Below are 16,818 nucleotides of genomic sequence, written 5' to 3' on the forward strand. Positions count from 1 at the left end.
CGACTGTTACTTATTTAATTTATGCAATATGGGAGTTTGTTTGTGCATCTTAAGAAACACAAATGAAAATAAAGTTCATTAAGGAAGAAAGATAAGAAACCAAAAAAACTACACGCCGATACTGAGAATAATATAAATGATACAAGAATAATAACGAAGTGCTGTTGTATTGAGAGGTGGGGTACTCAAGCAGCCAGTCGCTAAGATATGCAAAACAATTTGAGCGAAATCTCAGAATAATTATTCTTATCTTAAGAACTTAAGACTTATATTATTTTAAATCAAATGTATTTATTAATAAATTTTTTTTTTAAAAATCAACTGCAAATATTAGTTTACCAAAATTTCCTGCATATCGTTTTCTATTTTATTTTTACTGAAAAGCAATTTTTGAATATATTTTTAATAGAAAAAATTTTTCCAAAAATAAATTTTAAATAAAAAAAAAAATGATTTAAAAAATTTAAAAACTAAAAATTATATTTTTTTTAATAATATATTTGTACAAAAAATGCTATTGGAAAAAGTTCAATAAAAGTCAAATTAAAAAAAAAATATTATGCATTTATTAAAAAATTTTTCATTTAAATTTTTTTAGAAATCAGTTGTAAATATTAAAACAAATATTTGTTTACCACAATTTTATTTATACTTTTTTTCCTTTATTTTTATTGAAAAGTAAGTATACTTCAATACATTTTTAATAGAAAAAATTTCGAATTAAAAAAAAAATTTTCATTTAAAAAATTAAAATTAAAAATTAAAAATTTAATTTTTTTAAATATTATATTTGTGGAAAAACATGTTTCTAGAGAAACTTGAATAAAATTCAAATACAAAAAAATAAAAAAATAAAAAAATTAATAAATTGAAATTTAAAAAATTAAATTTTTTTACTATTATATTTGTAAAAAAAATGTTTTTAGAAAAATTTCATTAAAATTCAATGACACATCAATTAATTATTCCAAGTAATTTGCGATTTTTTTTTAATTTTTATTTTTTATTATCATATATTATATTTTCAAATACTATCAAAATTTTTATTTCTTTATAACAACACTTGTAAGCGATGTGGCAACGTGCTTCACTTGTCTCTCATTCACAAATATTCATTCATTCGCTTGTTGGCAAATGACAACTTATGCTAACGGTAAATATGTGGTTCCATGGTGTAATGGTTAGCACTCAGGACTCTGAATCCTGCGATCCGAGTTCAAATCTCGGTGGAACCTAAGAAAAGTTTTTTTTTTTTTAATTTTTTTGTGAAATATTTAAATGCTATTTTTACTTTTTTATTAAAAACTTGCTTTTGTGTAAAAAACCTGCATATTTTTAAATTTCAATAATAATATAAACATTCAATGGCTATGCATAGGTACGCATTTTAGAACTTTTTTATATACTACCTTATATCATCTGCATGACTTCATAGTTTCGGATGTAAGAGGCAATTTTTGGGAGTGCCTAATTTAAATTCTATTAATCATGCGTGCGCTAATGCCGTTAATAAAAGCAGAATTAGTAGAGAATGAATATTAAAAATTGAGTATGGGTATGTATAATTACTACATATACAAATTTGAAGAATAATCAATAAGGGTTTCATTTAAAATTTTATATTACGCAAAGCATAGTAATTAGTAGAACAAAATTATTCTATTATTCGTGTATTCTCACGACCACCTGCTAAAATCAGTTGAATACTGTTTGTATAAGCAAAATAATATTCTCAGTTTTTTCATCGTTTTCAAACACATCAGTTATTTCATTTTAAGCTTTATTTTGGTGGTTTCAGAAAGGTTTTCAAAGTAACATAGTACCAAATAACATGTCAAATAAAATAGTAAACTTAATAAATTAAAAAAAATATCCCCCAAAATATAGTATTCCACCCTTGACCGTGTATTTTATACTTCGAATAAAATTTTAGAAAATATTAAGACTTTTAGGTTAGGCTAGGTTAATCTGGTAGGCCAATCGGCCACGCATAGACCATTTTTGGTCCTTTGCGACACCAGATGGAGTTCAGTTGATAGGCCAAAGGAGTAGTCATACTTTAGGATGCCTGCGATTGACGCGAATTTTTACAGAATCTGCGGCCTCACTATCGATACCTCGTCTAGTGTATCATACCGTGGAGACCCCAAGTGCTTACTACGAAGTATTGCTAATGCGGGAAAAGTGCACAACAGTTGCTCCATTGTTCCCTTCGTGCCTTGCTCTAGACATTTCCTGCAGTCTTCTCGTTCTGTCAGCCCCATTCTGCGGGCGTGTGTCGCCACCAGATAGTGACCAGTTAGTATTCCCATCATGTTCCTAAAGTCTCTTCTATCGAGTGCCTATAGGAATTTTGTGTACTTCCGATCTACCGTTTTGCATATTACTTTTGCAGTTTTGCACCCAGGTAGCTCGTTCCTCAGGGTTTTGAAGTTCTTTACCATACTTCTGTCGAGATCGTCGTATAGACAATGCATGGGTTTCCCAATTTTGATCACTTTCAGATGTTAAGAATTTTCAGACTTTTACTTCAAAAAAAAAATAAATAAATTATTTTTGCATATTCCTTTCGTAAAAAAATTCAGTAGCCATAGAATGCCTCTGACAAGCGCTTTTGGATGACAAGACTCAAATCTATTTTATTTCAAAACAAATTATTTCGTCGCGCTACTTAAAATCAGAGATTCATTTAATTTAATTTCTAAAAAAAACAGATGAAATTGTTATAAATTAATAAGATATACATATTTATAATATAATATTTCACTTTCAATAAATAATATTCATGTTTTTCTTCCACCAAATACTCAAAACAACAATTTGTATTTAGTGTATAAAACATATAAAATTTTCACTAGAAAATTTACTACCAAACAATATGGCAACACCGCCAACTGAGTTTGATTGAGAGCGTGTCGGAAATCGTCGCTCTGCGCTCATTTGAAATCGCGTACACGAAATAAAGTAAACGCGAAAATTGTCGAAAGTAAATGAAAACAAATTTGCAAAGCAAAATAGAACCGAAAATATGGTGAGGGGAAAAGCGCGGTATAAGACGAACAATAAACAAAACAATATGCAGTTCCGTTTCCACACACACTTATACACATCCTCCTACACATACCACTAGCAACTTACCTTTGTCCCGGAAGAGTTGTTTGTACTGCGACAACTGCTGTTGCTCCAGCCATTCATCCACCGTGTTGGGCTCGTTGGGCGATGCGATGTCCGCATATAACCATGTTGGATAGGTGCTCCACAACAATAGCACTAATTTCAGCAGCGAAACGGTGAACATCAATGTAAGGACAAGGGCCACAAGTAACTTCATCAAACGTTTTGACATAACTGTAAATAAGACTGCAGGAAAGTCCGACTGCCGACCACACAACAACACCACGTTATAATAAATAATGCACAATTATTTGCAAATCACATATGGGTTGGCACTTTGCACCTGATAGTGCACAGCAATTAAATTTTAATGCAACAGAAATAAGTGAGCGACGGACTCTCGTATACTCGACACAGTCGCGGTCACATACCCACGCATGCAATTCTCCCCGTTATTGCTCCAGCTGTGCAGCGTATATTTTTAGATATAATTATAGGTTTATCTATGAAAACGTCAAAAGTAATATATATAATTTGCATATGTAGAATTTTTTCTTCTTTCTTTTATCAATTTCATTTGCGAATTCACTGGCAAAGCCAGCGAAATACTTCACTCACGCACAACTCACAGAGGCTACTGAAAACGGGGAAGTGAATGCTTAATTTACTTTTTGCCTGTCACATACACCTCTCGTCTGTGTTTGCTGACTTTTCGCTCTACACATTAGTACTGAGTGGGTGGGTGAGCGCTTACTTTCGGTCAACATTGCATTAGCACATGAGGAGAATGGGTGTTGATGAACGGGAAGCGTTTACAGCTCGAATCAAAACAAAAGCAAAAAATCCATTAGCATGTGCGGTTTGTGGAGAGAAGGAAAAAGAGCGCAGCTGAGAAATCACAAGTCAAACGTCAACGTGAGCTGCCTGTCAACTTATTAACTTTTGGCTGCTCGAATTTTTGTTGTTGCTTTTAAATAAGTCAATCAAAAAGTAATTTATTTTGACAAATTAATTATGTTATCAGCATAAACTTTGAACGGGAATATTTTGCTGTAAATAAATAGTATTATTATCGTAAAGTAAATGACTGGCGTTTAAGACGTGTGGAAATTACTGAAATAAAAGTAAATCTTTATGGAACTACTGATAAAAACTTTCATGGTTTATTTTTAGCTCACATAGTGCTGCTGTAGAATTTAAATTACCCGCGGCCTGAATACTGTAATTATATTGAAAATTAATATGAAAAATTAAAAAAAAAAAAATACATTAAAAACAAACACAATAAATGAAAATATTGCGAATTAGCAAAAATATGAAATTTAAGTTTACGAAATTAAGTTTCCGAAAATATTTTTAGAAAACTGCAATTTCTAACAATGATATTTAAAAAAAAATTATATAAAATTTAAATTTATAGAATAAAGTACTAACATTTTTGGTTTAATAGGAAAAATTTAAAGAAGATAAATTAAACAAAAAATATTAAATGCATTTTCTAGAAATATAAGCCATTATTTATAGAAAAACAATTTAACAGAAAAGAAAAATATTTATTTATTGATAGCAAATTAAAATAAATAGAATAACGAGCTCAAAATTTTGTTTAAATTAGTAAATTATATACAGTTTTAGTTCTTAACACACATAATTTCAAAAAGCGGCTGATTTTCCGCTCTGCTCTCACCAACAAGCTGTGTTAACAACACTGTCAACACTTAGCAAAGACGCAAACCTCATTTCACGTAGTAATTCTACTTTTTACGTTCTTGCTCATAAATGAAATTAAACTATCTGGCAACATATTTACTTATTTATCATGCAACTGCAAATTTATTTCTGAGTACATACAAATTATTTATTTTCGATTCGCATCTCAGAAGTACTTTAAGAATAAAAAAATATTAATTTTTATATTATTGTCTGAGTCATAAAAAAAAACTGTCCATATTGAATGCTAAGGTTCCACCGAGATTTGAACTCGGGTCGCAGGATTCAGAGTCCTGAGTGCTAACCACTACACCATGGAACCTTGATGAAGGTCAAGTGCCAAAATACCAAGCGGAATTTTTGCTCAAAAGATGGCAAATGCGTTTGCTTATTAGTTGAAATATGTAAATGCAAATTATTAAAAAATTAAAAAAAAAAAAAATTATCGATAAATCTCAAGTGGTAAGAAAATGTTTAATTCTGCGTATGTATGTACTATGTATGACTACTGCATAACCTTTGAGAATGGTTTAAAAATTGAAAATATTCATAGTATGTTGAAACAAATTGGAAACGTCCACATATTCGATACCTAGAGGCTTGAACAGTTTTGATTGGATTTCGAAAATGTTTGGCCATAAGGAATTAAAGTACAGTACGAATGCACAAACACCTGATGAGAATGTGTAAACAATTTTATAGTGATTGCTCAATTTTTGCGCTCTATAGGACCTCCACCAACTCGGCGGAACAGCCCGCTTCACACCGCTCCACCAAACGGCCGATAAATTTCGTAATTTAACAGAACTCAACTCAAAAGCCTCTTAACTAAATTTTTATCAATTTAATGTAGAAGATTTTGTTGAATTTTTTTAATAAAATAGTAACTTCCGATTTTCAAGGTTCCACCGAGATTTGAACTCGGGTCGCAGGATTCAGAGTCCTGAGTGCTAACCACTACACCATGGAACCTCACAAATACCTATTTTTGCTAGAATCTTCCAAATTTAGTTAGAGAATAATTTCTTGATGATATCCATTCTCAGTTTAAACCAAAACAAAGAAATATTTTAGTCGCGGTAACAGTTCTGTTCTTTCAAGATTTGTAATCATCTAATTGTAGTTCAAGCGAGTTCAAGTTTCAAGTGATTTAAATTCGAAATTTGTGTGAAATAAAGTATATTCTTTAGTGGCGTAGACACCGCTTTCGCGGTTATATCCGAGACTTCAACAGCGCTCTAGTCGTTCTTCCTTTGCGGTGTATGTATATAGGAAATTAAAATTTAAGGAGGAAAAAATTCGTATAACATTTCTCGATCCAATGTTTGTTCGCGTGTGGAAGTTTTAAATATTGGCAAATAAGAACTCTTCACTATTAGTTCGAATGCATCTCAATACAAGTGTAAATGTCTTCAGCAGATAGGGAAATATCATTGAATAGAATCAGATGGATTAATATTACCAACTTTCAGGAACTTCGTAATTTGAAGAGCCTTCAAGAAGGCAGGTCGTCATATTTAGTCATTCTTGAGTTGCAGTAGTAGTGTGATCTATTAACGTTTAAATTTAAATTCCAAAGAACATTTCAGTTCTACTTTTAAAAGCAGCTCCCTTACCTATCAGTTTTGAAGTCTAATATGTAGAGCCAGAAGTGGCAACAAATTAGGTAGTGTGCGAAGGTCTAATATCCTAGCCAACTCAGCTATATTCGACTGGGTTTTACTGGAATGGCCATACAAGATAACCGACTGATTAATTTCAGATTTTGTTTTATATAGTATTAATTCAATATGATTATTGGAAATAGTTCTCTAAAATTATACGAAATTTTATAACTGAAAAACAAAATACAAGAAATCCATCTAGAAACCAAAATTTTAGAATCATAAACTAATAATTTAATGTTTTAGAAAGTGTCTTTTAACAAATCAAGTAATTCGAGAATAAACATTCATTGAATATTTTGAGATAATTTTAAAAATCTTTCATAATGAAATCTGGCTTCTCTCTCATTTCCACATTTATCATTAAATCAAAACAATAATTGCAATATTTGGATAAAGTATACGAGTTGAAGGGACAATCGGATCAGCTTAAATAATTTGCACTGTAAATTAAAATAAACAACATTGCATTTGCAGGTTCCACCGAGATTTGAACTCGGGTCGCAGGATTCAGAGTCCTGAGTGCTAACCACTACACCATGGAACCGTTAGATACCGTTGTGTTTTGACGTTTTTCATTTAGCTTTGTGGCAAGGTTATTACCTGAAATTGTTCACTTTTTGTTTAATGCTTAAAGATTTAGAATCAAAAACTATCTCAGTACATACGAGTATAATAAACGAGTTTTAAGTTAGGTCAGGGGTTTCCTTAAACGGCTGCATTTTAACGTCTAAAATTTCTACTTTGCCATTTTAAAAGCCTCTGAAACGGAGTGTGATTACTAACTGTTTGCACAATTAAGTTAATGTAAAAACCTAAAATATCCTGAACGAATAAAATATTCTTCGTGAAATGATATGGTCTTTGTTTGAGGCTAATAGGCGTCAGTCCAATCAATTTATTCGCGATTGTACAGGTTGCCTTAGACAATAATCCATGCCAAATTTCGTGAAGACATCTTGTCAAATAAAAAAAATTTCCGTGTAAGGACTTTATTTTGATCAATTAGTTTGATCAACTTTACTAAATCCTCTAGTGGTCTGATATCGAATAAATGAGCAGCTGCTTTGCTAGAAAAAATTTCTGATCTGTATTTCAAAAACTGAGGGACTAGTTGGCATATATACAGGCAGACGCATAGATGAAAAGATCGACAGGAAATCAGACAGAGATGAATAAATCGACTGAACTCCTGACGACATCGACTGATGTTTCCAAGCTTCAGGGTATAAATGTAGTTTCGAGCGGGACACCGTCTTCTTTAATCTGAATTTTAATATCATACAGACCATCTATTTGAACCAAATTTTCGTCCATTATACCTGTTTTCCGTCTCATAATACTTGAAAAGTGGGTGCACTTGGGCTTTACCTACGACTACTAGAGCACCATTTCTCACAATTTTGGCGTATTTTCCTTTATAATAGTCTGCGAAAAGGTATTGGAATCAATTTTATTACAATTAATGGTTCTTAGATACATATGCCAACTTTTGAAAAACAATTCCGAATTTGATTCATATGTTCCGTGATGATCTCCATTTCCCGTTGAGGATTCATATGGTCAAGTCGTTTGGTTCTTTAGTGAGATATCTCAATTAAAATATGTGGGTGCATGTATTTTCTTTTTTCTTAATATAACTCATATCAAGAGCTAATGATTTCGGTCCATATGTTCCACTAGACACATATTGAACTTATGGTGAATATTTTGAATATTAAAAACTTGTAACGGGTGATTTTTTTGAGGTTAGGATTTTCATGCATTAGTATTTGACAGATCACGTGGGATTTCAGACATGGTGTCAAAGAGAAAGATGCTCAGTATGCTTTGACATTTCATCATGAATAGACTTACTAACGAGCAACGCTTGCAAATCATTGAATTTTATTACCAAAATCAGTGTTCGGTTCGAAATGTGTTTCGCGCGCGTGTTTTGTTCAGCGATGAGGCTCATTTCTGGTTGAATGGCTACGTAAATAAGCAAAATTGCCGCATTTGGGGTGAAGAGCAACCAGAAGCCGTTCAAGAACTGCCCATGCATCCCGAAAAATGCACTGTTTGGTGTGGTTTGTACGCTGGTGGAATCATTGGACCGTATTTTTTCAAAGATGCTGTTGGACGCAACGTTACGGTGAATGGCGATCGCTATCGTTCGATGCTAACAAACTTTTTGTTGCCAAAAATGGAAGAACTGAACTTGGTTGACATGTGGTTTCAACAAGATGGCGCTACATGCCACACAGCTCGCGATTCTATGGCCATTTTGAGGGAAAACTTCGGACAACAATTCATCTCAAGAAATGGACCCGTAAGTTGGCCACCAAGATCATGCGATTTAATGCCTTTAGACTATTTTTTGTGGGGCTACGTCAAGTCTAAAGTCTACAGAAATAAGCCAGCAACTATTCCAGCTTTGGAAGACAACATTTCCGAAGAAATTCGGGCTATTCCTGCCGAAATGCTCGAAAAAGTTGCCCAAAATTGGACTTTCCGAATGGACCACCTAAGACGCAGCCGCGGTCAACATTTAAATGAAATTATCTTCAAAAAGTAAATGTCATGAACCAATCTAACGTTTCAAATAAAGAACCGATGAGATTTTGCAAATTTTATGCGTTTTTTTTTTAAAAAAAGTTATCAAGCTCTTAAAAAATCACCCTTTATATATGGTTAACTATTAAATTCTCACTAGAGTATATTCGTTTTGGAGTAACTAATGTTCGATAGCGCTTGAACTTAGTTAAACCGTGCTTGCTTTATTTATTTTCATAACAATAAAATCGATTTTATATATATTTGCAATATTTTTTATTTATTTATTTTTATTTATTTTTTTATTATTTTAACAATTTCATATCAGGACATATTTGCTGTCAAATGAATATTCAAATGACAAACAAACAACAGCATACTTAAATCAAGACTAAAACTAATTAATATTTGCCAAAGTGCATTATCCGAAATCCATTATCCCTGGTCCATTAACAATCGAGCAATTAGTCCTCTAGTCCATCCGCCAACGTGTGTAGCTTTACTCTAAGTGAATTAATAATAGCATATATTGTGACCAGTGGGAAAATGCAACCGAGCCGAGTCGCCTCAGTACTCGTATAATCCTTTCTATAATTTCCGTATGAATTTCGCTAATCCCACAGCTCACTTACGCTCACTTACATAGGTACGTACCATAGTTGTAATTGTACGCATACACTCCACACACAATGACCGGAGAACTATGCACTACGATGCTGTTTAACCGTAGTATGGGTAGCCAGAGTAAGCGTAGGAGTAGGGTGAGGCATAGCCACCGTAGTAGAATTGTGGTACTGGTGCTGGTGCTGGCGCTGGATGAGGGCTGGCCACTGGCAGTGGTGCTGGACGTGCGACTGGTGATGGACCGGCGGCGGCGAAGGCGAAGAGGGCAGCGAAAAGGACAACGAACTGTAAGTGTCGGAGAAGAGGGTTATTAGTAATACTACTCGGTTGTACTAAGATAATTGTTCCACTCGCGGATTATTGAATTGTTAAGTGGCGCAGGATTAAATGCTTACGTAACACTGTTGTAATTTAAAGCAAAAGAAAAAAATAATAATACTATTAGCCAACTATTTACTTACAAGCTTGAACATTTTGTTAGTTAGTTGATTGCGTTTGGATTGCTCTTAGCAGAATGCTGGTTGTGTTGTGAATGTCTTTTGGCTTCAAATCACTGCTCTATTTATATGAACGATTTTACGAGCGCAATTGTGGGAGAACGCCGCATGAATATATACATATATTCGCACTTATATTGTATATGTAAATATAAGTTAGATTTGTAGAATAAGTAGTTATTTGAAATTACTGGCGTTTCATTAGCATTCAATTGGTGTATTTTTTGTTTGTTAATTTTTCTATAGATTTTCGGTTAAGAACTATTTTGAATTCTTTATGCGATTAGCAGAGTTCTTTTTGATGAGTGTGTGTTGGTTTTGTACTGATTTAATTTTTTTTTAATTTTATTTGTTGCGTAATTATTTTATTTTTATTTAATGGATATTTATAAATAAATTTTAGTTATTATTATTTAATAATAATGTTAACATATATTTTGTCCATAACTATATTTTGCATTGTCAAAAACTCCTCTCAATACAGCGTTGTATGATGCTTGCCAGTTTGCCTGCATTTAGCACCGTCTCAACGGATGCTATGCGGGTTTTGTTTGGTGCACCCCCTCTTGACGCTATTGTCATACAGCGTGTTGTTGCATTCAGTTTAGAAGGGGCTTGAGTGTATTATTGCTGCGGTATGACTGATGACGATGACGATGCGGAGATGTATCTAGGGAGTAGGAGGCTTCTAGATGATAGGGTCAGCTGTAAGTAGCAAGACCGTTGGGACAATGGTCCTAACGATCGAGTGACTTATGAGTACATTCGGGACGTTGGGTTTGTTGAGAGTTTACTGCTTACCTGGCATGGACCACTGAATGCATTTTTGTATCAGAGGCTCCTATCTTATAGTTGGGGTTGTTTTTGTGAGTCAGGGGTAGAGGACTGAGTGCATGTAGTTGCAGAATGCCCGATGTACTCGGATATTGCGGTACGGGGATTAGCTGGACTGATGGACATCGGAATGCCGAACAGTTAGGGTCGTTTAACTGAGAATTAAGGTTCTGGCACCACGGGAGTTCGTTCCAATCTGACCATGTGGATTGGCAACTGGAGGAGTATCGTAGTGATTGTAGTTAAAACTCGAATGTAGAAAGAACAGACTTTTTCTCAGTTGAATGTAGAGTTGCATTGCAACTGGGTACCGGACCCAAAGTACGGCAGAGGTTTTCGATGGGCCTCGAATCCAACCAAGGTGGTTAGTGTGTCCGTTCCACACTGTCAATTGGTACTGAAACTGCCTGTCATTTTCATGGCGCTGATCCATGGATTGATTTGATCCGCTGTGCTTTTGAGTGCCGCGGGGTAAGCCCATTGTCAGGAGGTACACACGTTAAACACACTGGACATTGTCTGGGTAAACAGTAGCTTGAGCAAAAATTTACATATAGTAATGAAACTTTGTTCCCATGTTCCTTAACAAAAAAGGTAGCCGGAGTTCGTAGATGGGTGCGCCCCATCATCCAGATTTGCACAGGACAAATCCTTTTAACACCTTTTACGACAGTGTGAAAATAGCCGAAATCGTATGATAACCCTGTCCACTGCCATATAGCACAATTTTAAATTCCATATGATTATTTCTACACAATTTCTAGTACAACAAATCAAGCACCAATGAATATACTATATTCGGATAAAACTTTGCACATACATACATTATCTTTGAGGTTGGCCTTCTCGAGTCAAAAAGTTGTCGAAATTGGACCATAATTGCCTAAGCCCCCACCTACCAAATATGTGAATTCCATATGGCCCCCAACAATTTCTGATATATATATTTGCCTGGATGTTATATATAGAATATATTGTATGTATGTTTGAATATTTATATATATGAAATGAAATATGAAATACGAATATGAGGTTTAGAAATGGATGCAATCGAAGGTAACGTTTTTTTCATTTTTTATATTTATTTAATTTTTATTCATAAACTTTCGTTTATTTACTTCCTTTGTACGGCTTCCATTAGGCCGCCAAAAATATTTTTTACGAAATTCTTTAAAAAACTAGGAAAAATATTCTCTGCTGATAAATCACTAAATATAATACATATAGTAAAAAGAAAACAGCACTGTATAAAATCTTCGCTGTTGACCTTCATTCACATTCGCCATGGCTCTGCCGGCTGTTTGAGCAATCAGCGTTCATTATTGCGTATTATCCCGCACCTTCTTCTATACACTCTTCTACACTTAAGAACAATATTTACAAAAATAAAAATATAAATAAACTTTTAACTTTATTTACCTTTCTATACACGTAATCAACCACCCACACTCTATACATAAGCCACAGCCAAACAAAAATCGGAGAAATAAAATTTTAGAACCAAAACAAAAAGGAAAGAAAAGCAAAAGTGGAAAAAGTACGCCGCATGCATTACAATTGCAAAGGGGCTTAGAAATTGGTAAAGTTCAGTGGATAAAAATTTCAGTATATGTATATGTACATATCGTAGGTACATATATATACAAATGTTTGTATATGTTGTATTGTATATGGCTTAATAAGCTGCAAAAAGTATTCGAATATTTATAATTCCATACAGCTGCCTGCTTTCTGAATGAAATTCTAATTGTCATTTAATGAGTTAGCCGCTAAATAAATAAACTGTCAGTTTTTGTATGAAATGCTAAGAAGTTGACAAAAAATATAATGAAAATAACTCAGAAACCTAATGAAGACTATTTATTTTAAAAATAAACCAAAAGCAAATGCTCTAAATTTAAATTTTTAAGTATACATATATTTATATTTTTTTGTAATACATACATATTTCTAAATAAAAATTACGTTATCTGTATCACCCAAACTCATTGGCGTGCTAGTCATGACTTCTAAATGCTTGCGTAGCTAATTTTTTATGTCACTAAAAATTCTAAAATATCTCATTTTGCATTCGAATTACTTTTGGAACATCAAACGTTATTTATATGAACTGCTGGAAATACCAGCTGGTCTCAAGCCTAGACATATCCGGCATTAAATGATATATTGCTCGAAAATCAAACGATTATTTGATTTTTAAAAAAGTTTTTGAGTCATCAACTATTCTGATAACGAGTTTTTTTAGTCATTTTGGAATAGTTAACATATAATCTTGGTAAAAGCAACAAAATTGTTCATGTCAATTTTTATTGTACTTTTTTTGCTTGTACTATATACATTAATTAAAATTATTAAAATTTGGTAAAGTGTTACACATGAGCTATCCGATTCCCTTTCTTTTTAATTTGATGATAGTTGTCAGAAAGTTTTCCAGTGAAATCTGTTAACTCAGGATGCGGAAACTTGAACTGCTGCCGACTTCACAGTATGAACCGGTTTTTAGTATGAACTATAGGCTTTCTCCAATTTGCTACCCAACAATAAACACTAAATTTGCAACCTTCCAGTTAAACCGTTTGAAATTATAAAAAACGATACAAATAATTATTTTCTTCCAGCATTTCTCACTTCTTAAAGGAAATTGAGAACATTTCTGGAAGATTTAGATATTTTTCCTACGCCTACATATGCCCAAAAAATAAGGTGACATTGTATTTATTTTGAAAATTCTTTATTTATTCTTCCAATCAATTTCATCCCCTTCAAAGTAATCCCCTCCCGATGCAATGCACTTACGCCAACGGATTTTCCAATCTTCGAAACACTGGTTGTAGTCACTGGGATGGGTTCCGGGATGGCCTTCAGTTCCGTCTTCGCCGCGACTTGAATCTCCTCTATCGTATAAAAACGGTGTCCCCGGAGCGGTATTTTGAGCTTGGTGAACAGCCAGAAGTCGCACGGCGCCAGATGAGGTGAATACGGTGGTTGCGGAACGATATGGGTTGAGTCTTTGACGAAATGATCACGAATTTTTTCTAAAAAATTCAATGTTTTCGGTACCAGTCGAGATTTGACGCGCTTGAGGCCCAAAACATCCTTCAAAATAATATTGGCTGAGCCTTTCGATATGCCAACTTCATCAACAAGGTCTCTAATTGTTAATCGACGGGTTTTCAACACCAAATCTTTGATTTGTTGAACGTGAGCTTCGTCGGTTGAGGTTGATGGTCGCCCTGGACGCTCTTCGTCTTCGACACGTTCACGGCCGGCTTGGAACTCACCGTACCACTTGTAAACATTTTTTTAGACATAGCCTCATCACCAAAGGCTTTCTGCACCACCCTCAACGTATCCGCAGCAGAAAATTGATTCCGTGAACGAAATTGAATGCAAATTGCTCAACAAATTTCAACATCGCAAAACGAAAAACTCACTTTTAGCAGCTCACAAAACGACACGTATCTCAAACACTAATGAATATTTTGACATGAAGTTGCCATAAGTGAAAGAATCGTTTCTGGCCATTCCCAAGTGAATGGAGCTCAGAGAACTTTCCTCACTTTCTCGGTTTGAGGAATATTTTGCCAACATACCGTTACGGGAAACCTGTACCTCAGGCTCTATTTCAAATAATGATCACATTGAATATTCTCAGTTGCACTTTTTGGTTTATTATTCAACTACTCTAAGGCGTCTTCCAAAGTTAAGTTTTGGCGCTACAAAATCATTGACAGCTTTATGAAACCTATCTGGAAACACAAAAAGGAAAGTTCTCAGTGGAATTTACCACTTTTCAGTCTTCCTGTTACTTTTTGCATTTAGCCTTTGAAATCACTGAGATTTGAGTATTCTACCTCTGTAGAATGAGGTCCAATGAGCATAAGGCTCGTGGATTTTTATTAGACAATAGATGGCTGTAGCTCATACAATTGTATAACGACATGATAATGAGGAACCAAAATAACTGAATCGGTCGACTCAAACCTTCCCAATCTTGAATATGCATTTTTTAATCTTCCATGACTGGGATATTTATTCTATTACTTTTTTGTTAACAAAGTTTTAGAAATGCGCTCGTTAGGGTTCTGATTTCTGATGAAAGCTGACTATTTGGAGACAAAATTTCAATTTTCTGCATACATATTTTGCCATTTGCATAATATAAATGCATACATATGTATATCAGCCCTTTTCAAGAGTAGACCTATAAGTGATCAGTGGACAACTCTTACACTTCTTTTTCTAAAAATCTGCGTCTCAACAACACCATGTTGAGTTTGGCCTTCCGCTAATATTATTTTCTAGTAACCAAAACGCTCAGTCTAAACTTTCGTCTGCTTTTCAGTATCTTCATGTATGACCCTAACATAAAATGCAGCACTGTAAAAATTTAAAAAATATGATAACAATATAAAATATTCTTAGTTTGAAAAAAAAAGAACGAAGTCACACTTATTGCGCCGTTAAAATTTAAAAAGTAAGAACCAGTTTCTTCACAATTAGCGCTTATAAATAGGTAATCATATCTCAACACTTATTTATAACTGATACACTTTTTCAATCGCAGTCCCAAAAAAAATGTGTCAAATATATAACAATGATATGACAGATTTTGTTTAGGAATTATTGTCACGACAAGCAGTTATGATGGACAATGCGCTTGCGCATTGTTGAGCACAGCTGTCACCCAGCACTGACGGCAGAACGAAAGGGAAGCCTTAAGGGGATTATGAAGAGCACTAAATACCTGCTTTATTCCCGGAGATACGCTGATAATTGCACAAAAATGGGATGAAGTAATAAAAAGCATAAGCTTTGATGTGAATATATAAATATTGAGTCCCAAACAAAAATAAAATATTACGTCTTCTAGCCCTGGGTAATAACTACGGCAGGCGACGCGTTTAGAATTTCAAATTTAATAACAATAAATTTTTCAATAGAAATTTCAAAAAGTAAAAAAAAGAAGCAAACACTGCGAAAGTTTGGAGCACTATGTGAAATGCTCAGCAGGCCTCAGCAGACGGCGGGTGTGGAAGCCAAGCTTAAATTGTTGTCGCGCTACGCTCATTTCCCTGCTAACGTTCTGTCATTGCTCATAATGAAGTAGCCAAGTTCTAAATGCTTATTATCATTATATTTTTTTGCATATTAAAATATTGTTATTGCTTTCGTGTTGGTGTGTTGGTAAAGAAATGCCGAATCGGGTGTTCGATGACGAAATGTCAGACAGAATTATTTTTCAATTGAAATCTCTACTCAGAGTACGCGACTATAGCGCTCAAGTCACTTAAGTTTAACATTCCACTTGCAGTTCTCACACTTGTAATAACTCAAAACAAAAGCACTACCAAAATGATGAAATTGGTAAGTTTGGTACTGGAGGAGCACAGCCTTTCTAATATTTAAATAAATTATCCTTGGCTTCATCTTACAGTTGCTTCTCGTTATTGCCGCTCTCTTCGCTGTGGCTATGGCTGTACCCGCGCCAGTGGCTGGTCCCAACCCTGAGCCCAACCCACAGTTCGTGTATGGTGCTTACCCATATGCGTCATACGCATCATACCCATATGTCTACTATGGTTAGATGTAAACGGAACTATCGATTTGCTTCTCCTTCTATGTATTTTTGACTCGGTGATGGCATTGGTTCAATGATTTTTCTATGAAACGCGATTGTGTTTTAAATGTTTGTCTTCGGTGTGTGGCTTGACATATACATATATCTTGTTTTCTGTTTACAATTTTAAATAAATTTTATTACATTTTTTTATAAAATAAATGTTGTTTTTTTGTATTTTCAAATTTTCGAATGTGATTTTTTGAAACTAAAAACTTTT

General features: G+C 33.9%; 1 protein-coding gene, 2 long non-coding RNA genes and 4 other non-coding genes across 8 annotated transcripts in view; 2 read left to right on the forward strand and 5 right to left on the reverse strand.

Annotated features, from left to right (window-relative positions):
- LOC105234134 (apoptosis-resistant E3 ubiquitin protein ligase 1) overlaps window positions 1–3,842 on the reverse strand; it is a 39,593-nt gene extending 35,751 nt beyond the window's left edge. The window contains exon 1 of one of the 2 annotated variants that reach the window (XM_011216406.4): window positions 3,139–3,842. In XM_011216406.4, the coding sequence (XP_011214708.2) occupies window positions 3,139–3,346 (208 nt within the window). In that variant the 5' untranslated portion in view covers window positions 3,347–3,842. The remainder of the gene's footprint in view (window positions 1–3,138) is intronic. The other variant, XM_011216408.4, reaches the window with a different exon arrangement.
- Trnaq-cug (transfer RNA glutamine (anticodon CUG)) lies at window positions 1,164–1,235 on the forward strand. The gene has a single exon. It is a non-coding gene; the product is annotated as a tRNA-Gln (tRNA).
- Window positions 3,843–5,074: 1,232 nt separating the features above from the next.
- Trnaq-cug (transfer RNA glutamine (anticodon CUG)) lies at window positions 5,075–5,146 on the reverse strand. The gene has a single exon. It is a non-coding gene; the product is annotated as a tRNA-Gln (tRNA).
- A 578-nt stretch (window positions 5,147–5,724) lies between these two features.
- Trnaq-cug (transfer RNA glutamine (anticodon CUG)) lies at window positions 5,725–5,796 on the reverse strand. Its single transcript has one exon. It is a non-coding gene; the product is annotated as a tRNA-Gln (tRNA).
- Window positions 5,797–6,963: 1,167 nt separating this feature from the next.
- Window positions 6,964–7,035, reverse strand: Trnaq-cug (transfer RNA glutamine (anticodon CUG)). Its single transcript has one exon. It is a non-coding gene; the product is annotated as a tRNA-Gln (tRNA).
- A 2,240-nt stretch (window positions 7,036–9,275) lies between these two features.
- Window positions 9,276–10,332, reverse strand: LOC125775811 (uncharacterized). The gene is made up of 2 exons (XR_007421387.1): window positions 10,109–10,332; window positions 9,276–9,932 (listed from the first exon to the last, which is right to left on the reverse strand). It is a non-coding gene; the product is annotated as an uncharacterized LOC125775811 (long non-coding RNA).
- A 5,926-nt stretch (window positions 10,333–16,258) lies between these two features.
- LOC125775813 (uncharacterized) lies at window positions 16,259–16,552 on the forward strand. Its single transcript, XR_007421389.1, has 2 exons — window positions 16,259–16,354; window positions 16,416–16,552. It is a non-coding gene; the product is annotated as an uncharacterized LOC125775813 (long non-coding RNA).
- The last annotated feature ends 266 nt before the right edge of the window (window positions 16,553–16,818 follow it).

The sequence above is a fragment of the Bactrocera dorsalis genome, chromosome 1 (assembly GCF_023373825.1).
Source record: "Bactrocera dorsalis isolate Fly_Bdor chromosome 1, ASM2337382v1, whole genome shotgun sequence".
NCBI lineage: Eukaryota > Metazoa > Arthropoda > Insecta > Diptera > Tephritidae > Bactrocera > Bactrocera dorsalis.